Source organism: Hyperolius riggenbachi, chromosome 5 (assembly GCF_040937935.1).
Source record: "Hyperolius riggenbachi isolate aHypRig1 chromosome 5, aHypRig1.pri, whole genome shotgun sequence".
NCBI lineage: Eukaryota > Metazoa > Chordata > Amphibia > Anura > Hyperoliidae > Hyperolius > Hyperolius riggenbachi.
In genome coordinates this window covers 282,213,581-282,238,784 of record NC_090650.1, presented here as the reverse complement: position 1 = coordinate 282,238,784, position 25,204 = coordinate 282,213,581, and the positions used below count along the sequence as shown (strand labels likewise).

The 25,204-nt window shown below is 40.7% G+C and overlaps 1 protein-coding gene across 4 annotated transcripts in view; it reads right to left on the bottom strand.

The window, feature by feature from the left end:
* The window catches only part of CARMIL1 (capping protein regulator and myosin 1 linker 1), a 398,430-nt gene that overhangs the window by 244,731 nt on the left and 128,495 nt on the right, over positions 1-25,204 (bottom strand). For all 4 annotated transcript variants that reach the window (XM_068236999.1, XM_068237000.1, XM_068237001.1 and 1 more), the window contains 2 exons: positions 12,547-12,606; positions 477-598 (listed from right to left, as the gene is read on the bottom strand). In XM_068236999.1, the coding sequence (XP_068093100.1) occupies positions 477-598; positions 12,547-12,606 (182 nt within the window). The remainder of the gene's footprint in view (positions 1-476; positions 599-12,546; positions 12,607-25,204) is intronic.

Sequence of the window (25,204 nt, the reverse complement as noted above, 5' to 3'; positions counted from 1 at the left end):
ATTTCCTCCCTCACTCTTTTTTTCTCCTCTTGCTAATTGTGTATGTGTTACCCGCCCTCCTTCCAGAGTCTTCAGACACCCTCACTGAGGTCTATACTAGAAAGTGCATTGTCTTTTGTCATTAGAAGGAGGGGAAATAGAGGGGAGAGGAATATATTATAGATAAAAAAGACCCCCCAGCATGCAACTGTTTTGCCAGCTGATGGCAATGGCAATTAAAGGGTCAGTGCTCCTAAGGTATGTGATAACGCCAAACCATAATAGCAGAAAACGTTTTCAAAGTTTTGAATGCAGGATTAGCGTCTTTATCACTTAATATACTCAGACCAGTTGCTGTTGAAATTTGATTTTTATGCTGACACTCCCGCTTTAACAACAGCATAGAGTCCCCAGTAAATGGATATAAACCTGCCTATAAGCCGCTTCACATATGGACCAGGTGCTACAGAGCTTGGTGCATTAAGAATGATACCTACACAGGAGACAGTCCTGGGAAAATCTTTCGAAGGCATGTGCCAATATGTGCCATCACCTCGTTCACATCTTCTGAAGAAGCCATTTTCATGGGTATGTTGCATTTCTCAGTTTCAACTGCCAGCTGCAATAAATACATTTAAGGTAAGCACAAACAGAAACAATGCTGTGGGTTTAAAGAGAACCCGAGGTGGGTTTGAAGAATATTATCTGCATACAGATTCTGGATCTGCCTATACAGCCCAGCCTCTGTTGCTATCCCAAAACCCCCTAAGGTCCCCCTGCACTCTGCAATCCCTCATAAATCACAGCCACACTGCTGACAAACAGCTTGTCAGAGCTGGCTGTGTTTATCTCTATAGTGTCAGTCTGCTGCTCTCCCCGCCTCCTGCAGAACTCCAGTCCCCGCTTGCATCCCTTCCCTCCCTGCTGATTGGAGGGAAGGGACGGGGCAGGGACCAGAGCTATGCAGGAGGCGGGGGAGCAGCTGAGACTGACACTACAGATGTAAACACAGCCTCACAGCACGGCTGTGATTTATGAGGGATTGCAGAGTGCAGGGGGACCTTAGTGGGGTTTGGGATAGCAACAGAGGCTGGGCAGATCCAGCCTCTGTATGCAGATAACATTCTTTAAACACACCTCGGGTTCTCTTTAAGTCCACATCCCGATCCAGAAACGATTATATCATAATGCAAGTGTTAATACAGAAAGAAGTTTCGCTATAATGTAAATGGAAACCCAGGCTAAACACCGTTTAAAGAGAGTCAGAAGCATAAGTCAGAAGCATAACAAAAATTGCTCTTTTTACATTACAGTCCTCTTCAGCATTAATACCAGAGCGGAAACAACACATCCCCGCAGCACAACAAGGTTTTAACCACCCTGGCGTTCTGATAAGATCGCCAGGGAGGCTGCGGGAGGGTTTTTTTTAAATTAAAAAAAAACTATTTCATGCAGCCAACTGAAAGTTGGCTGCATGAAAGCCCACTAGAGGGCGCTCCGGAGGCGTTCTTCCGATCGCCTCCGGCGCCCAGAATAAACAAGGAAGGCCGCAATGAGCGGCCTTCCTTGTTTTGCTTACACCGTCGCCATAGCGACGAGCGGAGTGACGTCATGGACGTCAGCCGACGTCCTGACGTCAGACGCCTCCGATCCAGCCCTTAGCGCTGGCCGGAACTTTTTGTTCCGGCTGCGCAGGGCTCAGGCGGCTGGGGGGACCCTCTTTCGCCGCTGCTCGCGGCGAATCGCCGCAGAGCGGCGGCGATCGGGCAGCACACGCGGCTGGCAAAGTGCCGGCTGCGTGTGCTGCTCTTTATTTGGCGCAAATCGGCCCAGCAGGGCCTGAGCGGCAGCCTCCGGCGGTGATGGACGAGCTGAGCTCGTCCATACCGCCCAGGTGGTTAACCCCCCAAATCCTAGGGCAAAAATCCACGACTTTCCAGGTCATGTATTTTGCTGCCCAGGGGAGGCAGAGCTTTGTGCTGTAGCTCTGCCTCCAGTTGTGTCAATATCCGCAGATCTCCGCCTCTCCCCTCTCAGTGAAAGAAGACTAAGAGGGGCGGGAGGAGGCGGAGATCCGAAGAGACTGACACGAGTAGAGGCAGAGTTACTGCACAAACCTCTGCCTCTACCCGAAAGAAGCCCCGGATTTTGCCCCTGGGATTTTGGTGCGATTAAGACCTCGTTGTGCCACAGAGATGCGGAGTTTCAGCTACGGCATTATTGCTGAAGACGACTGCAATGTAAAAAGAGCAATTTTTTTTACATTTCAGACTCTTTAAAAGAACAAAGTAGGCAAAAGATAAATAGAAAGGATGCAAAATGGTTTCAACACACTGTATCTATCACTGAGCATTTCGTACAGCAACTTTTGTGAATGAAAATATTGTACATCTTGTTGTCTAACAACTGTTCCATATCGATTTTCCTATCCCCTAACACACCAGTGTGAAGTGAAAACCAGAGTTAGCACCTGCTAAGAAACGTATGGAACAATCCTTCAGGGCTAAGGTGAGAGGTCACTCCTCCCAGGAACACACAGCACTTACCCTATAAGCTAATCACATGTTTAGTCCACCTTCAGTGCCTATAGACAAGTACCCAGCAGGTACTAACTAACTGTTTTTTTCTCCACAATCATTCAGGGCAAAGGTGAGAGGATTAACAAGTAATACAATCTCAGAGTGAAACCAAAGCTTGGAGGAACTTACTTCCAAACGCTTGGTCTTGCGCAGAGAGAACATCTATTCTGTAATACCTTATGATTGTGGAAAGGTTTGACCAGGTCGTGGCTTAACAGATCTGCTCTGGCGATGTCACTGCCTTATGAGCCCAGGATGTTACCACCTACTTCAATAACGACATATGCTTCCCACACAGCTGCTTTAATACAAAGCACCAAAATAGTTTTAGAGGCCTTCTACCCTATAAACTTTACAGTATGACAAAATGATAAATCTGACTTCCCAACATTGGAAGTTCTATATAAGCACTCCAGGTCATACCTCAACATCTAAATTGTGGAAAATCCCTTCTTTCTCACAAGAAAGTTTTACCAAAAATGTAAGAAACATCATTACCTTATTTTAGGATAACAAAAAAACTATGGTCTGTAACACCAACCTGTCCTGAAGATTGTGAAACAAAGTCGCCTTTACATATAAGGCTTAAAGAGACTCTGTAACAAAATGTTGAGCCTTATTTCTTCTATCCTATAAGTTCCTATGCCTGTTCTAATGTGGTCTGTCTTACTGCAGCATTTTCTAGTTGCACTGTCTCTGTAATAAATCGTATCTTCTTTCCTGTCTGCTCTGTCGGCTGAGGCTGCAATGTGTGGAATGTGCAGCACTGCTTGTCATTGGCAGAAGCTTACACACCCTCTCCAAGCTCTGCATGAGTCACACAGTAAGCTGTTCTCAGCCTATAGAAGGCATGTCTTCTGTTTGTAAACACTGCCTAAAACTGTTAATTACAAGCCAGGATTGCAGCAGGGAGTGGCAGAAACAGCACAGAGGGGCCCAAGAGAACATAATGAAGAGAATGGTATGCTTTTTATTGTAAGAATTTTAGAGTACAGATGCTCTTTAAAAATGTTAATCCTTCTGACTGTAGTAATCACAACCAGAAAGATTGTTTAAAGCTTAGCAATCTAAACGAACTAGACTGAAGGGGTTCAAACGGCTTTTAGATCACCCCTACAACACAAGAGATTTGGAAACGGGAGAATCTTTTCTGAAGAGCCTTTACACAGCTACTTACCAAGGGTGAAGAGTATAAGGATAATCCTGACAGAGCAAATAAAGCTGACAGTTGTATCCTCACTGTACTTTGAGAAATTGCTCTATCCCACCCATCCCAAAGAACTACTAGAAAATACAAAATATCAACCTCAATTTCTTCAAGGAAAGAGCAAAGGTTTTACAGTACTTTACATACATTTTCCTTGTAACCTTTTTACGACAGAGTATGAGCCACCTTGTCAGAAATACCAAGCTTTCTGAACCAGCTCAGCTCAGGATATAGGCCACCAGAACCAACATACTATCTCTAGTTGCAGTCATAACATTCCCTGACATAGAAGATTCGGTCATAATAGAAGAACTCAAATTGCTTCCTCTGCCAGGACCTGAAAAGCACATATTATCTACTTCTCAGCCAACCTGGAGCAATCAGAATCAACTGAAATTGATCCTCCCTCCATATGTTCAATGCAGCTGAAATCATATTAAGTGGAGGAAATGCAAAAGCCAGAGGATAGCTCCACTCGTTAATGAACATATTCACCCCAAGCCCAAAGATCCAATGTAATAACCTGGCACATGAGCATTGGTCTCCGAGGAGAAGTCTGTAGCAGGTAACCTCTAATTGACCACAATCCCCTGAACACTGCCTTATTCAGGGACCATTGAAGCCACGACCTGATTCCCGTTCAGTTCATCCGCATCCATATTTAAATTGTGCTTTTCAAATGTATTTCCATTACAGACAGATGTCTCTGTCTACTAAAATTATTTTCCTACTTTTTTGTGTATGGAGAAGGACCTAGAGTGAAGCTACAGTCAAAACTTCCTCTTTGTGTCATCAGATTAGCCACATTTTTCTAAACTCTATGTACAATTTCATTTTTTTTTTATAAAAAAAGGGCAGTATTGTGTCATGTCTACATGACACAATACTGCCCTTTTTATTTAAAAAAAAAAATGAGTTGTGTGGCTAGCTGAAGGCTGAGAGGCAGGGAAGCCTCCAAGCTGCAGATTGTTCACGTCTCTGTTAATTCAAGGAATTAGTCCTAGTTCTCAGTCAATGTGGCTGGTCAGGGCAGGCTCTGCAGAGAATTTGGCATGTGTATGGTTAGCGCGAGATATAATGACAGATCTTCTTGGCAAAGAGAACTGTTCTCCTCCTTAACCCTCCCACTCTACTGTGAACTGTGCGCCATCCCTCTTTTCCCCTCAATAGCAACAGAATGTATTGCTAGCCTGCAGGCTAACAACGTCTTTACATCACTCGGCCCAAAAATGTCGCCTGAAGGATCGAGCTCTGATCCCCATCAGCAACAGTCCTCGTACATGCATGTTGAGGCTTCAGATTTTCAGAGAGGCTTTGTGAGCCAGTGCAGAGGCTGTGGATCTCTATGGATAGTTATATTGTTGCAGGTAAGCACAGCTTTACATAGATTTCTAAATGTGCCATGCCAAAAGTATTACTTCTAATTAACACAAAATGTTTGTTTCCCAAATGTATCAACTTCAATTCCGGGTTTAGTTAGAATGTAAAAACTTTATCTCTAGGGCTGTACCAAGGAGAAGAAGACACAAATTACCCAGAGAAAATAACCTCTTACAACCTATTTAGAAAAGGGCTCTTCACAGTAAGGGTTAAGTGGAGAGGTATCTTACCACAGGCAGTATTTATGGGAAATAAAATATTTGAATTGAAAATGAGCTTGGATGCTCTTCTTACTCATAAGGGCATCTACAGCTATGACTGCTAGGTGTATTAAGAGGGTGCTTAGATTCCATCAAGGGGATAGTTTTTGCCCCTGCACTTTCCATTCCTCTGGACTGAGGTGCAGGGAGGCTCAAGAGGCTGAAGAACTGAATTTACTAACAATGCATGTGGTTTGCTATAGAAAATGAACAGTGAAACTTAATGTGTTGACTTCAAACATCCAGTTAGGAGATGGAATGTTTAGGCCCGGTTCACACAGGAGCCCTCTGGTGGCAGGCAGTTTACACCGTTCACACAGGAGCCCTCTGGTGGCAGATAGTTTACGCCGTTTCCGGCACCGGCCGTCAGAAGTTCGGAAAGGACTTGCCTACGGGTGCGTCATTTACCATTGTCACATGGTGTTTCGTTCGTTCTCATCCAGCCTTTTTGTTAAAAAGCAGCAACAATTGGGGTCCTAGATGCTGCATGTAACATCTAGAAAGGACGGTGGTTTTAGTAATCAGGGGCGAGCAAATGCAGCGACTGCACAAACGACAGTAAATAATAAACATGCACACCATCGATGTAAGAACTACTTCCATTCATTTGAATGTAAGCAGTTCTGTAAAAATAAATAAATACATAGTGATGCTTGAAATATAAAATTCAAATACATTTATTCGCATTGCCATTATCATTAGTAGTACTCCTAGTCATCAGTAGCCAACAGACCAAACCATAAATTAACACCCGGCAGTGAGAAGCAATTACATAAGTATTACTGGTCCTAAATGTTTCAGATTCCTGTTGTGATGTCCGCTGCTCAGACTCCCATCTATCGTTTGACTCCCAGCTTCATGCTTTCCCTTCAGCTGTAGTAGAAACTGAACAGAATAAAAATCTGTGTAGCACCATACTAAAAAACACGCTAAAAATAAAATATAACAAACAGTCCATGCAGCAGAGGGAACATGTATGTGGTCTGCTGGGTGTGATGCTTTTAGAGTGGGATTATTTGTGCGTAGATCCCAAGCACCACAGTAAAGGGTTCTCAGGCACATAAGAAATACATAGATCTCTGACAAAAGAAAGCTTAGAGTGCTCTGGGCTCCACAGCTGGTTCATATATCACAAAGAATATCCCTAGAGATGTAATTAAAGAATAATGTATAGGAGCTGTGGCCTGCTTTACACTATAATACAGGCCTTTAATGTTGTCAAGCCTGTCAATTTATTTGAAGTTATTTTCTCAATACGTTTTCTCTGGCTGCAGTGTTGAGATCGCCAAACCCTGTACATCTCAAGTAATGTCACATACATGCCAAATTTCAAGAGTATTTCTGGTTTCCTGGGACTCCCCAGAATGAGTGACAGCAAATGTCCCTGTCACATACATTAAAACACATCTATTGAAGTGGCAGCCCTTTCAAACCATCTGATTTAACATGCAAACTATATGACGTACTAGGAAAGAAAGGAACCACACTTAAGGATGGATGCAAATAGATCTGACAATATTGTTACATGCCATGCCCAGAGCAAGAAAAACACAAATAAATGCTCATACTCATTTATCATTTGCAATTAAAATCAAGATGCAGGTTAAGGGATCTGGGAAGTGCAAAATGATACACTATGCTGTATAAGCAAAAACTAACATGACCACTAATGTACAGGCATTTTCACTATTCAGAGAGTGGCTCTGATCAGTCTCCAGCTGTGCGGATGCAGATGTTCATAGGAGGGCTGGTGCACAACAGGGAGGATCAATGAGATGCACATTGTTGCAAATGTTGATGCACATTTATGCAAATGTTTTATGCAAATATATGCAGCTTTAAAATGGACCAATTAAATTTAAATCTGGGTTCAAATTGGTACATTTTGAAGCTGCATATATTTGTACATAAAAAAAATCCACACATTTGCATCAACAAATTGCCAGCACTTTGAAAAGTGCTTGGCTACTGTAACCCTATGAGGGTGTTCCCACAGTAGTGTTGTGATTAATTTTTTTAAACGCAAACGCACTGCATGTAGCATTTTTTGGAGTGATTCGGCTTGAATGAAGGTGTAAAAACGCTCAGTCATTCAAAAATCATTGTGAAAAACTCTTAACAAAATCGCAATCGCTGAGCCCTAGCAATTGCGATTTTGGTGTGCACTAGCCCTTACTTGCATGGGCTTACCCCACTGATCAGTTTTCAATCAGGGCAAAAATATGACTTGTTCAGTGCAAAGCTCAATAACTATGAATAGTCACCACAAATTCTGCGTACGGCTTATTAGAACATCTGTTACTTCACCTTCAGTAGCAGGATTTATTTTTATCGGTATGAGTTGGAAAATGGTTACACAGCCTATTGCAAACACAGCCATTTATATTCAAGGTGACTGGTTTCCCAATGCAGTGCATTAGATTTCATCATCAGTGCATGTTTTTTTCCCCATCTCTTTACAGACCCCTATACAGGTCAGGATAAACACAAGCAAACCGTCAAGGGCTCAAAAATTGCAAATGCAATCGCAATACGTTGTTTGCGATTTTTCCTCCAATTTCCTCCAATTTCATGCAAGCTAAAACGTGAGAGAAATGCAGCAGAGGCACTGTTTGTATTACATCTATAATTCAAATACATAGTAGTAACTATGTTAATTAACATAGTAGCGGCCACTAGTGAAGTATTGCGGCCGATACATTAAAGGACCGCCCGCAGTTGAAGTTACGTACCTTGCCCATGTAAGCAATGCGCGTAACTAAGGAGTGCTGCCATGTAAGGCGGGCATAGTGAGCGCTCCCTCACATTAAGCTGCGCTGCTAAAGCTTGATGAATCAAGGCCTTAGACAGCAATAGCAATGTAAGAGTACCAGTAATTCTAACGCTTTCAAAATTGTGTAAAACAAAAAAATAGATTTGCAGTAGATTTGGGCTTTACTATTTGATCCTGACATATCATTTACAAGCATTTTCTTTGGAGGCTGGCTCTGTTACTATTATTCCATGTTAAAAATCAAGACAGATTTGTTTGATGGTTGCATTTGCCATATGCGGCATTTAGTGACCAGCTTTGTAAATACAGGCAATTGCTGCCAGCAACAAATAGAAAACCAGGGTAAACACAGACAAAACCCTGCCTAGATCTACTCATCCTTATGCATACGCCTGTGAGATTTGTTTAACATTTGACTTCCAATTTCTTCTGTCTTAAAATAAGCAGCATCTACACTAGATCTAAAAGAGAGAAATACGCCTCAGCTGATGTCATAATCTCATTTTTATATCTGTAGCGTAACATCTAATTTACAACAGCTGAATTCTGTCCATTTAAAATTGCTGTCATCTACCCTATAATGGTCTGGATTGTACAGTGATAGAGCACAATTATCTCCATTATTGGTCAATCAGCTGATGGAAATTATCTTGAAAATTACTTGTTGCTATGGAAATATAACAAGAACATGAAAGCAACAACCCTAAAGTTAGTATGGATATCTAGAGAAAATAGTCTCTGGTAATCAATTTGAGGCTTGTTTCTGTAGATCAATATATTTGTTTTTGTTCTCCATCCAAAACTGAAATTTCAATTGTAGAAGGAAGCAGACATGGAATTCTATATAGGTCATATTTCCCGAGGACCTGAGTACAGAATAGTGCCAAAGGGTCCATCTGGTTGACCATCAAGGCTCAGGCCTTGTTTACACTTAATCAGTTGGTACGAGTTTTTTTTTCTTCTCCATAGCAGTGCATTGTGAAAAGATTTCAGTTAAAACGCGTTAAAGTGAACCTCCGGACTAAAAATCTACTCAGCAGAACTGAAAAGGCTTGGTGTTTCTTTAACAGTTTCACAGCATCAGAACTTTGTTTTTCTTACCAAAGTATCATTTATAGCTACATTTTTAGCTAAGCTCCACCCATCAATGAAAAAATCCCGGGCTTTTTTCCCCTGATGCTGTGCAGAGCATGATGGGATTTCCTATGTTGTTATTCACGTTGCCTAGCAACTGGGAGGGGTAATCAGGACACAGGACAGTTGGAACTGTGGCACATGCTGCCTGTAACCTCCTTTCAACCAAAAAGATGGCTGCCATCATGAAATCAAACATTTGCCTGTTCTTTTAAAACAGTGTGGGTAAGAGATTATATTACCTATCTGTTTTAATTTTAATTAACATAACTAATGTAACTTAATGACAGTATGTTTGTTTAGGATGGAGTTCCTCTTGAAGAGTGAAAGGTGCCATAGGAAAACATGGGACTTACTTTGAAAATCAGTTTACACTTAATCAGTTGCTCTCAGTTACAACTGAAAGGTCAACGGGGCCTTAAAAGTAATCCTGTACTGGATAGCTGTGATCTTAACAGAAAGTAAGGCCTTACTACCTCAGCAGCCCTATCACTTCTGAAGCAACCTTTTCCCAGACTAATTGTGCTCTCCTGACACTAAATTCTAGGTTAAAATCCAACAACACATAGGTCTGGACAGCACTCTGGAGTAGTACAGTGCTGTCCAACTTCAGTCCTCAAGGGCCGAGGTCCTCGCACATATTTGGCACAGCTTACATTAATTGATGGGTCTGAATCAAGAAAGGTGTGGTTCATCAGGTAGAACACACTTCTTCAGTTCTCAGTCGATCCTTAACAGTGGCTTGGATATGACCCTCGAGGACTGGAGTTGGACAGCCCTGGCGTAGTGGATATGACTCTCGCCTTGCAGCGCTGGGTCCCTGGTTCAATCCCAGCCAGAGCACTATCTGCATGGAGTGTGTATGTTCTCCCTGTGTCTGTGTGGGTTTCCTTTAGGCACTCCAGTTTCCACTCACATCCCAACCTAACATCCCAAGATAAGTTAAATTAACTTCCCTAAAATTGGAAAAAAAAAAAAAAAAAAAAACCTGTCCGTTCTCCATGGACATTTTATCACACAATAGTCATGGATTTGCCAGCTGAAAAGTCATACTACAAATATCTGATTCTACTACACCCCAAACCACCACTTGATTTTTGTTTTTTTAGCTTAAGTCCATGCATTCATACATTTGATTTGTGAGTCTCAACAGACATCAAAGTTCATGCTCTTGGCTAACAGGAGCAGAACCCAATATGTGTATCTAGGCTAAGACCAAAATAACTTTGGTGAAATCCTTTTTTGCTAACTGAAGTTGTTATGGTGGTCATTTACCTTACCATAGTCTGTCAACTTGAGTCAGTCTGGCCACCAATATGTTAAAACTGAACACCCACAGTGGCACCTCCCCTGTGGCTAGTGTCACTACTGTAGGGTGTTTTTTTTTTGGGTCACTGAAATTCACGCTGCAGAAACTGAACACTATAGTTGAATTTGGCACAATGTACATTAAGAGATTTAGGGCTTGATTCACAAAGCGGTGCTAACCTACTTAGCACGTCTAAAGTCTTTAGGCGCGCTAACCAGGGTGCTAAGTAGGTTAGCACCGGTTTTCTCAATTGAGAAATCCGGTGCTAACCTACTTAGCACCCTGGTTAGCATGTCTAAAGACTTTAGACGTGCTAAGTAGGTTAGCACCGCTTTGTGAATCAAGCCCTTAGGCTTCAATTCATCAAGCATGACCACATTCGGTGATGCTGAAAACAGGTGATCTTTCAGAGCATTTTGGAAAATGTCAATTCATCAAGGCTGTTACCGCATGACAACCTGAAATTACCATGAGGTACATTACCAACTTGTGCGGTAAACACCTCAACAAATGTCGGCAAATGTAAATTCATTAAGATTACAGCATGCGGTAAAGTCCAGTAACATGTTCGACGATTACAGGGCAGCTCTGGAATGTTGAAAACAGTGTGGAGCCTGTGCAGGAGCCATGACTCACAGAAGCATAGGGATTCCCTATGACCGACAGGAGCAGAGAGCCAATAGTAACAGCTTCTGTCTCCTGAAAGTCCCGCTGATTGGATGCTGATAGGATGCGATGCCTTCTCAGGTGGGTCAAACTATTCTACCGCCTACAGGCAGTGAAGGAGAGAGATCCCGACAAAGGAGATTTCCTCTACAGCCCTTTGGACGTTTAACCCTTTAGGTTCCTATTTGAAGATGTGGAGGAGCTAGTGGGGAAATCACCTAAGCATGGCATGTGTAATGTTTCTTGGAGTTCATCTAAGCTGTGGCAATAAAATAAGAGGTTAGGAAAGACTAATTGACAGATTCAGAGTGAGCAGAGGCAGTATAACAAACATTTACATTTCAAAGGGATGTCGGGGATGCCTCTAAAGCAGCCCATACACTCAGCCGATTTTCTGGCCGACCGATCGATCGCAAATCGGTTGGCCAATCGACCGATCGACGGCCGATTTCGATCGATTTCGATGGATTTCCATCGAACTTGCAGGGTGGAAAATTTAGGTCGATCTGATGAGATTGCTTATCAGTTTGCATTGGCCTTAATGGAAATCTGATGGCAAAAAAATGCCATCAGATCGAATTTCAACAGATTTCAAACTGAAATCTATTGGAATTCTATCCTGGTAAAAAATGTTCTAAAAACGCATCAGATAGATCATCAGATGCATTTCTTATCTGTCTGCTGCCAATCTGACGAGTGTATGGGCACCTTTACTATTGTAATGCCGCCACTGCACAGAACAGCTTGTAACAAAACAGAGACAACTTCACACTCTTTTGCTGTTACCGAACAGGTTTTTGTGAATTGAAGCCGGTAAAGTACCGAACTTCTACCGCACCTGTGAAAATCTAGATTAATTAGCAAAAAAAAGGTCTAAAATATAAAATACCGAATGCAGTATTTTCCAGACTTGTTTTTTTTTCTAACAGCCTATAATGCATTGAAGCCATAGCATCCATGTATAGTAGTATTGTAGAAACACTCAGCAGCAGAAAATCACTTTAGCTTTGACAGTTTACAGTGAAGTCTCAGATATAGGACATAACTCCTGTCAGCTAAGATAGTAATATTTAACATATACCTTGTCTGCTGCCCATTCTTGCAAGAAGCTTTTCTACCTTCATACTAATAATTGTCCATACATACAAGTCATTGTCAGTTTGCAATCTGTCCAGTGTTATTCAACATTTTGCTTGTATGTAAAACAGAAAGTAGAAAGGTTATTCATATTATGAGAATTCTATGTGACAGGTACTTACATAGCCTGGTTTGTTGCAGATCATGCCTTGTATTTCCAGATAGCTGAAGGTTAGCTCGAGCTGAAAGGAAACATCCAGGTATAAAAAGGGAATACATACATATTCACAACTAACAATACACAACTACTGCAATTCACTTAAAAACAATAGGACTCAGTATTGAAGTCATTTGTAAGATAAATGCTCTGAAGAGTGACGGATCTGTCAAACCCAGCCTTATCAGCCTGCCGACAGACTGTACACACTGACAAACTGTCGGCAGAACGTCCACCCCGCGGGCGGGTCTGACGACACATCGTTTACAGGAATCCGGCATGTGTACGCGCCTTTAGATTGTAAGCTTCTGCCAGGGCCCTCCCCCCTAATGTCTCCAGCTTCATTATGCAAGCTTACTGACTGTCAACCCTCTTGTGGACTAGAACAGTCTATTTTGACCAGACACTGAACTACTTTTATCAATTCGTTTGCATAATCTTGTTTTGTTGTGAGCTCCTTGTTTGTCCCACCTTGTATGTTAACCCATTTACGTGTTGTGCAGTGCTGTGTAAAATGCTGGTGCCTTATACATACAATAAATGATAAAAATAATAATTCCTCTGCTATAAATGACGTTCCTAAGTGATCTAACTGATGAGGGTAGAACACCACATTTCTGAGTGGAATCTAAACTGTCACAAATGTCTGTGAGAGACGAGTGTTCAAGCTCTGCCATTGGAACATTTCTCCCTCTGCCTTCCAGTTTTGTTTCTGAAACTGGATATGAAGGCAGTCTCAGCCCTATCAAGATAATTGCGGTGCTACGTATATGATGGGTTGCTCATGTCCATACCAGATGTGCACTTCTGACAGCATTGTGGGGTTTTCTTTCTGAGTTAGGTAGTGTTCCAGGGGACTATTATCAGGTTTGACGTGCTTGCTGAACACTTTCCTGCCCTTAAACCTCACTGCTTCCGCTACCTACAGTGAATGCATGCATTTTGCAGGAAGTTTGGCACTAGACTGGTAACGATCATTATCCACCCAATAGTCTACCTGTTTGATCAAGGTCCTAGGAAACACTTGAAAGGTGACCTATACAAGGTGATGATTGCTAAGGGTGCCACCACCATATTATTGACAGATGGGTGGAGCTAGGAGTGGACATAGAAGATGATGACTGGGCAGATGCACTAGACTCAGGAAGGTATCTTTGAACTTAAAGGATCGTGCGACCCAACTTTACATATTATATCAAGCCTACCTCACTCCCTCTGAAGTAGTTAAGTATAAACTGGTTGCATCGGAAAACTGTCCAAAATGCGCTCAGCTCACACCCTCATTCTACAATCTAATATGGAAATGTCCCCCGGTTGCTGCCTTTTGGAAACAAGTAATCCGTTTACTAAATGACAAAATGAGCAGCCCTCTATCTCTCGACCCATCTATGTGTCTCTTAAATATTATCTGTGAGGAATATTTACGGTCTAGTACTAAGAAATTTTTACATGAAACTCTTTTTGCTGCAAAGCAGAAGATAGTGCTGTATTGGCTTTTCCTGACTACTCCACAGTTATTCTGCTGGATTAAAAGACTAGATAAAGGCCTTCCCTCTAAAAAGTTAGAATAAAAACACAGGAAACGAGTCTGGCAATTCCACCTCATCTGGGATAAATGGAAAGATAGGTCTTAAATTGCATAACCTCTCAAAATGCTTGGGTGTTAAAAATGACTGAGGTTTCAGTGTGTAGACATTGGGGACATTGTGCATGGCAGCTTTGATCCTTAATTGTGTATGTAATGTACCTCTGTATTTTAAAATGTCAGTGTGGACGTGCCAGTCCCCCTTATTCCCCATTACTGTAACCCCATAAATGTGTTGCTATGTAATACACTGCCGTACATGTTTATTATATGGAAACCAACCGTATGAGCTATGTTTCTGGTTACAATTTCAATGCATATCATGGCCAATTTCTTGTTCAATAAGCTTTTTTTTTCTTACTAAGAAAATTGTATATATATATATATATATATATATATATATATATATATATATATATATATATATATATATATATATATATATATATATATATATATATATATATATATCAAAACGCCATTAATATTTATGTTAGCAGTAGGTATTTTACATAGTTGTAGTTTGTTTTCAAATTTGGGTCTATGTCAAACAATTCACATTCTTAAGGTAGCCACATACACACATAGCACCCCCCAATGTGGCAAACCGATTGAGAGATCAAATCTTTCTATACCTCGCACAGATTTTTAAGAGATTCTACAACAAAATTGATTCCTAATCTGTCAAACTGCAGCATTTAACTGTTTAATACAGTGCAACGGTATGGGGCAATCAATCTACCACCGCTACCCTGCTGCCGGCGAACACCCAAATTTTCAGACCGATCGTAACTTTGATCCATGTTTGAAAAACATCTATTAAAATTAAGATTGATGCGCCATGTTTCTGGCAGATTCCATAAGAGTCATCAATTCTAATGGGTAAAATTAATGCATGTCTGGGCTGCTTTATGTCCTAGGCTACACAGGTAATCTGCTAATCAGAAAGACTGAAAAGAACAAAAAAAAAAAAAATTGCTCTTTAACGTTACTGCAGGAGATTTGTGAGAGATTGTAGTTTTGTCTCAAGAGATTAATCTCTCAGAGGTATAGCGAGAGTGGGAAAACTCCTAAATGAACAATTGTTTTGCGACGCTAAGCAAACAAGGAAGATCAAACATAAAATGTAAAATGCTCGTGAAGGATCTCTCATTTTAACCTATGTTTTAACCTATGTAAAATAAGCAAAAAAATGATCTCAGGAGACTTAAATCAGTGTAAATGAGCAGTCATTGGTTGTGGAGCAGATGCAAGCAAATCAATTTCTGGAGTCTATAAGAAGAATAGGTCATTAGGGGTACACCACTTTGTGAAAGGCAGTGAAGGCAAATAAGACAAACATTTCAGGAGAATGTTTACAAGCGTAAAATTGCAAAGAATTTGAGAATTTCATTGTCTACAGTAAACATTATCATTAAATCCTTCAGGAAATTTGACTAAATCTCTAAATACTTAGATGGTAAAACCATTGTCTGTATCTATAGTTCACTGTTGCAAAAATAAAACCTAACCCAGAAACACTACCACTTTCTCATCTAAGGTGGAGTGAGTCAAAGTAGAAACATGTCCTGTGAAGTAATCTAACTATTTAAAGTTAAAAGGACGCAGCTGAAAAATTACAGTAAAAAGATTTTAAACATACCTGGGGCTTCCTCCAGCCCCATCCGCTCCAATCGCTCCCCCGCCACCATCCTCCACTCGAACACAGTGAATCCAGCGCAGGAGACTTGGACGCAGCCGGCACCACCATTGGCTGTAATAGGAATTACGGCTATAGCAGCGCACAGGGAGTAACTTTGGCGCCGTCAGAAGACGGAGCTGAAGTTACTTTTAAAACAATTATTCATTCCCCACCATCCATGGTGGTCTGGAGGGTAAATAGTATTTAACACAGGGGACTTGTGCAGCAGCAGGATCAGCCATATACCGGCTGTATCCTGCGCCCAAGTCTTCCGTACGCCCTCCGCTGCCCGCAGCTTCGGGAATGCGGTCCCGTCACTGACGTCAGTCTTGGCCAGCTACGCCAGAGAAGTGTGGCCTCTACGCATCTCTCCAGTGGCTACTGGAGAGATACACAAACAACACACTTCTCTTACGTTAGACTGGCTCTGACTGACGGAAGGGTGGGGACTCTGTTCCCGAAGCTGCGAGCAGCAGAGGATGTCGGTGTGGGAGCGATCGGAGCGGATGGGGCTGGAGGAAGCCCCAGGCATGTATAAAATCGTTTTAATTTTTCTGCTCTGGTACACTTTAAAAATTATTTTTTAGAAATAATGGACACCACATTATGCATGCTAAAGTGGAGAATAACCATTTTGCTTGTTAACAGCTTAAAAAAGCAAGCATTTGTGATGCTATGGGGAAATGTTTGTGCACATGACAGGGATAACTTGCACCTCTAAGAAGGGACCATTAATGCAGAATGGTGTCTATGGGTTTGGAGCAAAAATATGCCGCATTACAGACATCTTTTCAGTGAAGGCCTTGCTTATTTCAAAAACAGTGTCAAAGCAAGTCTTGCACTGCTGTATGATGTCCTTAAAGAGTAACCGTCGGGCATAAAATCAATTTTTTATTTTAATCTGGTAAACAATAAGAATGCTAACCAGGCAATCCAAAAGTTAATAATCACTCTTATTTTTCTTCTCCACAAAACATCATTCCATAGTTTCCCTGGCTCTTATTTGGTACATCTGCCGCACAAAGGAAGTTGCAGGACATGCTGGGGTTTTTTTTTTTCTTCATTACTTTCCCCTTAGACTTAACTAATGCAGCCTGATTGGCTGAAGCCTCTTTCCCTCCTATTTTCCCCTTCCAAACCTCAGTTTCTCTCTGATTGGCCAATATTTCTCAATGCACTTTCTATTGCAGAACTTGGTGGGAATGTCTGAAGACTGGAAGGAGGGCGGGCAATGATACACAGACAGAGTGAGGGAGGAAATTATGTCAGGATTGTCTTCAAGATAAGACACAGACAAAATGGAAAATCCTAAGAAGGATTTTCTCTTTTTTTAGTATAGAAAAATCACTAAAATCAAAATGTGGACAGTGCAATACATGTGTTATGCGAGTAAAGTAAGTATTTATATATGTGTTTTTTCCTGAGATAGTATGGCTAACAGCTCCACTTTAACCCATCTTGTCCTGCTGTTTGATGTAATTTGCCCAGAAGTGCACCTGTAGCTTTCAATACAGTACTACTAAACCACTAGAAACTGAATAGTGATAGACTTTCAGGTCTGTTATTATAATTTGAGAAGCTGCACACTTGTTCTATAGATTACCAATTTATTTATCCATCAACACCACAAACAAGCATGGCCCTATTCAATTCCCTTTTTGTCTTACATTTTCTCCTAGGTGATATTTCCATACCTTATTAAACATTATTATTATTAAAACAATGCATTTTAAGGCTCCAGCAACCAAGAAAACACTCAGAATAAGTTTGACGGTACTTTTTCACCTACTTTTTGGTACTTTTCCAACTACAGACTAGTGCAGAAAAGTTATTTTAAACAGAAGATTAAAAAATCGTCTCCTAGGAGAAAACTTAGTAGAGAAAGTGAATTGAATAAAGGCTCCAAAATGTCCAATAAGTTGTGATGAACGTAAAGCTGAACAATTGATCCAGCACCTTCGGTGTGGTGATTAGAACTTTGGTTGAGTATTATGCTTTCAGCACAGTGATTTTGGGCACCATACTTTTGATGTAGTTGAAATATCAGTGATGGACTAATCAACCAACTTAATACTAAAGGCTCATAAACATGTCCAACTTTTCCAACCAACTATCGTTCAAACTTATTGGTCAAATGATACTTTGGATGTGTGGACGCCTAAATGACCAACTGACAAGAGGCGGTTTGCTTGATCCAATTTGTGGATCAGTTGGAACAACTATCAGGCAAACAACTGTCAAGTCAGTGCATGTGTACAAACAACTTCTAGTCATTTGACCAACTAATAGACGTGCAAACATACAGTCGTTCCATCCAGTCCATTGTTCGTCTGATGTGTTACATGTAGATCAGACGACAATCACCATTAACAAGTTGGTTAAACGACATGTAAATATATGGCTACATTGGATACTCTTCAAAGATTCAGATACTTACCGGACAACTATGTCCTCTGATGAGTCTGACTAGGGAAATAAGTCATGAGACTGAACTGTGAAACAAATAGCGGCCTTGGCACATCTAATGTTATGATGTTTTTGTGTTTTATGGTTTTATTGTTCCTTCTCCTTTTTTCCTTTTTCTTTTGGTTTATTCTCTTCCTTTTATTCTCAGACTCTCTTCTCTACATATGCTCAGCTTTCATGGGTGCGCTCACAATACTATATGTATATGAGACCAATAAATGTGATTATAGAATGGACCAGAGATTTATCATGAGACTATTCTAGTCTATATATATGGACATACTGAGACCAAAGGACTACACACCTTGCGCAAGAAGAAGCAATAATCAATGGGTCTCAATATATTATAAACCTGGGTCTTTATATGTACTTGCTGTGTTCTGTTGGCACTATGTGCAAAAGAGTTGTTGTATATTCTGTTATATCCTTTAAAAAGGATGCTTGAAATGTAAGACATCCTCCAAATTTAAGCCCTAGCTAGGCAGCAGCCCACATGACAAGTAATGAAGATGCGAAGTCGGCACTACTGCTCCTAGTGCATTTATTGCCAGTGGGTATACATCAGATGGCGTGCAGTGTACAAAAATTTTTTAACACATACCGTGCATTTGAAGGCTGAAGGTGGAGAGCTGATGGTGGGCGCTAGGTGCAGGAATAGCCTGACGGCCGTTTCGCGCTATCCTAGCGCTTCTACGGAGGCTGCATAGACGGGGCTGGCTGACCGGGTAGAAATATCCTCTGCTCGGGCGTTCGGCGCATTTCCGCCTTGTAGTACCGCCCCTCTTCGTCCCCTTCATCCAATCATATGCTGGAGCGCATCTGCGCTTCATGATCGGCTTCGTGGGGAGGAAGAACTAAACTACGGGTGCCGCTATACACCATACTATATTAGATGGGCATATGAGCTATTGCTCTCTAGGGCACTGGTAGACAATTTGGCGCCATCATGTGGCCAAAGACTAGACTGCTCTAACTACATTGTGCAAAATGGAATAAAAACATATTAAATTCATTATTCAGACTGGTTAACCAGAATAAAGTGCAGAAATAAAGTGAATCTTAAAGTGCTCTAGTGCAACACAAAATTCATGAAAACATGTTATTCATAAAACATTATGATTTAGAATATGAAGCAGTAAAGTGCCAAATATGTGAATTAAGATGCTCATTTCGTGAGCAAGTTAAAAAAAAAAAAAAAGAGAGATAATGGCTGAATGGAAAGGGAAAGCTATAAAAGCACTGCTTACAGTGCTCTGGACTAAAACTTATTATCTGAATCAATATAGGACTTGATTAATTACTAGGGGGAACAAGATGTTTATAAACAACTCTCCACCATTGCTTAACACATAATCCGAGTCTTCATACTCAAGGGTCTAAAAAGCAAGAAAAATCAACATAATCATTTAGTCCCATCGGGCCCATGGCATCAGTCCTGATGATTAACATTATTTCTTCCCGTTTAAGCCTTTTCTCCCGATCTCCTCCTCTTCTCAATGGAGGGACATGGATAATGCCTGCAAAGGTTAGCACCGCGGGATTATTGTTGTGTGCTTCTCTTACATGCTCGATTAATCTGGGTGAGCCATGGCCTGATTTAATTGAGTTAAAATGTTCTCTAAAACGCCTATTAATTGATCTTGTGGTTTCTCCCACATAGAAGCGGCTGCAGGGGCACCATATTGCGTAAACGACGTGATCTGTTTGACATGTAAAGAACGCATCGACTTTACGCCGTAGGGGTCCTAACTGGAAGCTCCTCCCAGCTTTCATGTAATTACACGATACGCAATGGCCGCATTTATGGTTCCCATGGGATTTGAATTGTTCCAACCAGTTGCCTCTGTGTGGGGTGGTAAACTCACTTCTACTGACCTTAGATCCTATAGTCGGGGCACGTCTGAAGGAAAACAAGGGTCCTTCGGCCACTAAGGGCTTCAGAATGGGATCCCTTAACAGGATGTCCCAATTCCTGACCATGATTGATTTGATTTGGTTGGACATTACTGTGAAATCAAACGACATTACTGTCCTTTTTGTAGTTACAGGCGTATCTTTCTTGATGTTACTTCCCAATAAGGTCTTTCTTTCCTTGGAGCTTGCTCTTCTAAAGGCCTGTTTAATTTGTTCAGCTTGGTATCCTCTTGCTAAGAGTCTTTTTCCCAAATCCTCCGACTGCCGACGGAAATCTTCGTCGAGCGCGTTGTTGCGACGCAGTCGGAGGAACTGGGCATAGGGGAGCGTGCGGGTGACATGCTCCGGATGAAAGCTATTCTTATGGAGTAGGGCATTCGATGCGGTTTCTTTACGATACCCTGTAGGCAGTAACTTGCCCTCCTTGATTACTAACTCTAAATCTAAGAAGGCTATCTTTTCTTGTGCCACACTCGCTGTGAAGGCCATATTTGCTTCATTAGTATTGATATACTGAACAAATTCGTCAAAGGTGGCACAAGTCCCAGACCAAAACACCAGCACATCATCCACGTACCTGGACCACGCCCTAAGTTGACCTCTAAAGGGGTTGCGAGGGGAATGAATATATTCCTCCTCCCACCAAGCGAGAAAAAGGTTAGCATAAGTACAGGAGACTGATGTCCCCATGGCTGTTCCCGAAATCTGCCAATACCATTGGTCATCAAAAACGAACGAATTGTGTGTTAGCACAAACTGAAGACATTCACAAATGAAGTCTTTAAATTGATCGTCTTTGTCTGTGCAATCCAAAAATCTCCTAATGGCAGCAATACCCAGATTATGCGGAATTCTGCTGTAGAGGCTTTCTACGTCTATGGTGGCCAACAGGTCACCCTTATGCCACGAGTATTCCTCTATTCCCCTTAGGACATCTGCGGTGTCCACCAAGTGTGAGGGGATTTGATCGAGTAGTGGCCTCAGGACGTGGTCCAGATACCTGGACAACCTCTCCGTGACCGAACCCATCCCAGAAACGATGGGGCGGCCAGGGGGATTGGTCTGGGACTTGTGCACCTTAGGTATGTGATACCAAATGGGCTTGATGGGGTAACTAGGCAGTAGGTCGTTAGCTAGTTTTGGTGTAATAATGCCCTGCTCAGCTCCTCTACGTAACAGGGTTCTCAAAAGGTTTTGGTAGCGAACTGTGGGATCACCAGGAAGGCGTTGGTACACTGAAGTATTCTGCAGCTGCCTCATTGCTTCATTTCGGTACTGCTCTGTTGATAATAACACAATGGCCCCTCCTTTATCAGCTCGACGTATTTGCAGGTCAGGACGACTCTGCAACCACTTGAGGGCCCGTGTTTCTTTTGTTGAAAGATTGTTATTTGCCTTGACACCAGCAAGTCACACTCAATACAAAGCCTGGATACAGGAGAGCAGCAGTATAATGTGAGTTCTATTCAGTCCTATATATGTGTCAGGCAATTTGTGTTTTTGTTGGAGCCAGCCCTCCTGATCTGTTGTGTGATAAGCATCAGCAGCACTTCACCTTTTCACCTCCTCCCAGGACACACACACACACACACACACACACACACACACACACACACACACACACACACACACACACACACACACACACACACACACACACACACACACACTTATCCTATGCTGGGGGAGCCTGACAGTTCTCTGCCTGCAAGAAATAGACTCTTAATTACATGATCAGCAGAATTAATTTCTTGTAATTGAGAGCCAATATCTGCAAACCACAAGCTCTGTGTATGTTGCACATGGCATACAGTATGTACATTTTGTATAGGAAAGCTACCAGTGTTTGCCAAAAAATAAGACCTCTCCTGTAAATAAGCCCTAGCACATCTTTTAGAGCAAAAATTAATATAAGACAGTGTCTTATTTTCGGGGGAACACGGGATATATATATATATATATATATATATATATATATATATATATATATATATATATATATATATATATATATATATATATATATATATATATATATATATATATATATATATATATATATATATATATATATATTTATATTTATATATATATCTCATCATGTAAATTAGTCCATTAGCCATTTTGTTGGTCATGTTTGTGCAGGACGTTTGAATAACTTGTTGTTTGCTCTTAAAGTCGTTCAAAAGACCAAACCAAAAGACTATCAGGCGTTAAGTTGGATGTGTGTACGCACCTACAGCCTAACTAATCATAATGTTAAAGAAACTAAGGAGGGGTACAGGTCAATGAAAACTGACAAAAAAGTACTATAAAAAGTATATACCTATATAAACTCCAAAAAACATTAATAATATCAAATAGCATCATTAAAAATGTACAATGGCCAATCAGTGCACAAACAACTCCACTTCACCAGCCACAGCACACCAACACACATAATCCTAATATTACACTGCCCATGCCCAAAACTAAACCCCCTTCCCCCATCTCAACACTATTGCTTCCACTACTAATCCAAAATCATGATATTCGGTACAAATTGAAAATTTTAAGTACTATAAATACTAAACAAAAAAATGGCTTAGTGCTGAAGGTAAACGATGCAATTACTATGTGGATGTGGTAGCCACAATAGTTTTAAAATAAAATGTGCTATTGTAAATAAAACCCACACATTTTAAAATAAGTACCATAAATACTAAACAAAAAATAATGGCTTAGTGCTGAAGGTGAACGATGCAATTACTATGTGGATGTGGTAGGTAACATTTTGTTTTTTTCCCTGCTGATTTGCAAGAGTTAGCACGTGATTTAGAAATGGCTTTGTAGTAAATGAGACAAAGCACTTTGTTAATGATTACGTGTATATCTGCCCATACCTTTGCAGACATTTGTTAATTTATTTCTCACAGCAAAACTGTTGTGGATTTGAACCAAGCTGTGATAAGTGGAAATAATAGACCCTCTGCACAGCCTCAGTCCAACAAATCAAAAGCAATGACACTGAATGAGTCAACCATCCATCACAGCCCTCACTGTTTACTTGTGCTGCAATCTCCAAGCAGCAGAAGCTGAGACCACACACACCCAATATATTACACAGGGAGAATGACAGAGGTTTAGTGGGTACTAGACAGTAATGGTGGATGACATCCTATGCAAGAACTAATCTACTAAATGTGATTCATGTTTCCAAATTAAAGCTGATGCAACTCTACACCTTTATCAAACAGCATGACAGGAATATCAGTTAAAGAAACTGACCTATACAGCAACTTCCTCAAGTTCAGAAGCTCTAATTCTTGATGAATTCAACCTTCATATACATTAAAATATCGGATTTTTATTTGTATTCCTTTTGCAGGAGCACAAACTGATTAGTGTTTACCCACTTCCCAACCACAGGTTTTTTTTCCCCTTAAAAATTAAAACAACTTTCACATCACTCTCCTCCCAATCATACATCAATAACTATCGTTACTCATCACACCGAAATGATCTCTATAAAAAAAAAAAAAAAATGTTGCCACAAATTAGGCTTTCTTGGGTGGTACTTTTTTCTAAGAATTATTTTATTTTGCATGCCATTTAAAAATAATAAGAAAAAAAATAAAACAACATTTTTTTTTTTTAGTTGTCAGTCACAATAGTTTTAAAATAAAGTGTGCTATTGTAGATAAAACCCACACATTTTAATTGCCCATTTGTTATGGTTATTACAACATTTAAATTATGTCCGGTACTTATCCGTTAGCCGGGCTCATCCGGCAGGTGGCGCTAATTACTATTCCCCCTCCAGGCCGACATGGATAGTAGGGAAAGATGTAACTCTGGTGGAGATTTGTCGCCACCTAGAGGATGCGCCCGGCTAACGGATAAGTACCTTATGTCCTTAGTACAATGTACGGCGATAATATTTTATTTGGAAATAAAGGTATTTTTTTCCATTTAGTGTGTTTTTTTAATACTATATCAATATTTGCAAGCCTTTATTTGCAAAAATAACAAAAATTTACCCTCATGACATACATATTAAAAAAAATACCTATGGTAACATTTTTTTTTTTTTTTTTTAAGATGTCTTTTTTTTATTTTGATAACTATAAGGAAGGGGTGGGAGGGGTAAAAATCTAATAAAAATGTATATATATATTTATATAGTGTGGGTGTATGTTTACTTATTGGCCACAAGATGTTGCCACACTTAGCACTTCCTGTGTATTTTTTGCAGGACACAGGAATTATACATCTGTTCTTCACTTTCACTCTGTGAATGAATACCGGCATCTTCCTGATGCCAGCTTTTATCCGATCACAAACTGGCATGATGTTGGCCTTTACATATCTTTCAAGCAGTCAGTGGTGAGGTCAAAAGCACATCACATGACTTTTTATATCCTTACAGCAGCACCAGATAAAAAAAAATATATCTAGTCTAGTTTTCACCTGTATTACAGCTGTAAAGCATGTTTCACTCTCTCACTTATGATTTGTCAATCACTAACCAATTTTAGCACATCCATGTAGGATGAGGGTTTGCCTGCACATAGTATTCTATGGCCTCAATTCACTAAGATCATGCTGGAGATAATAAGGCAAGAGAAAACTTACCACCACACAGTGAGAGAGTTATCTTATCTCTTCATTCCTTACCTCTTCTGTAGTTAATTTACCTCCTCTGTAGTTAAGTTACCTCCTCTAGTTAAGTTACCTCCTCTGTAGTTATTTTCACACGCAGTTAATGAACAGCCTGTCTTTAACTCTGGAGTTATTTTAAGGATTAAAGAGTTAACTTAAAGACAGAAGAGTTAACTTTAGGTTTGCCTGAGGTAAAATGTTTCCTGAATACTTCATGCCTTATCACCATGGTAACAACTCTAGAAGAGTTATTAAAGACAGGAGATAAGCTTAGTGAATTGAGGCCTATATCCGTTGACCCTCATACTACATGGGGTGGTAAAATTGGCCAATCAA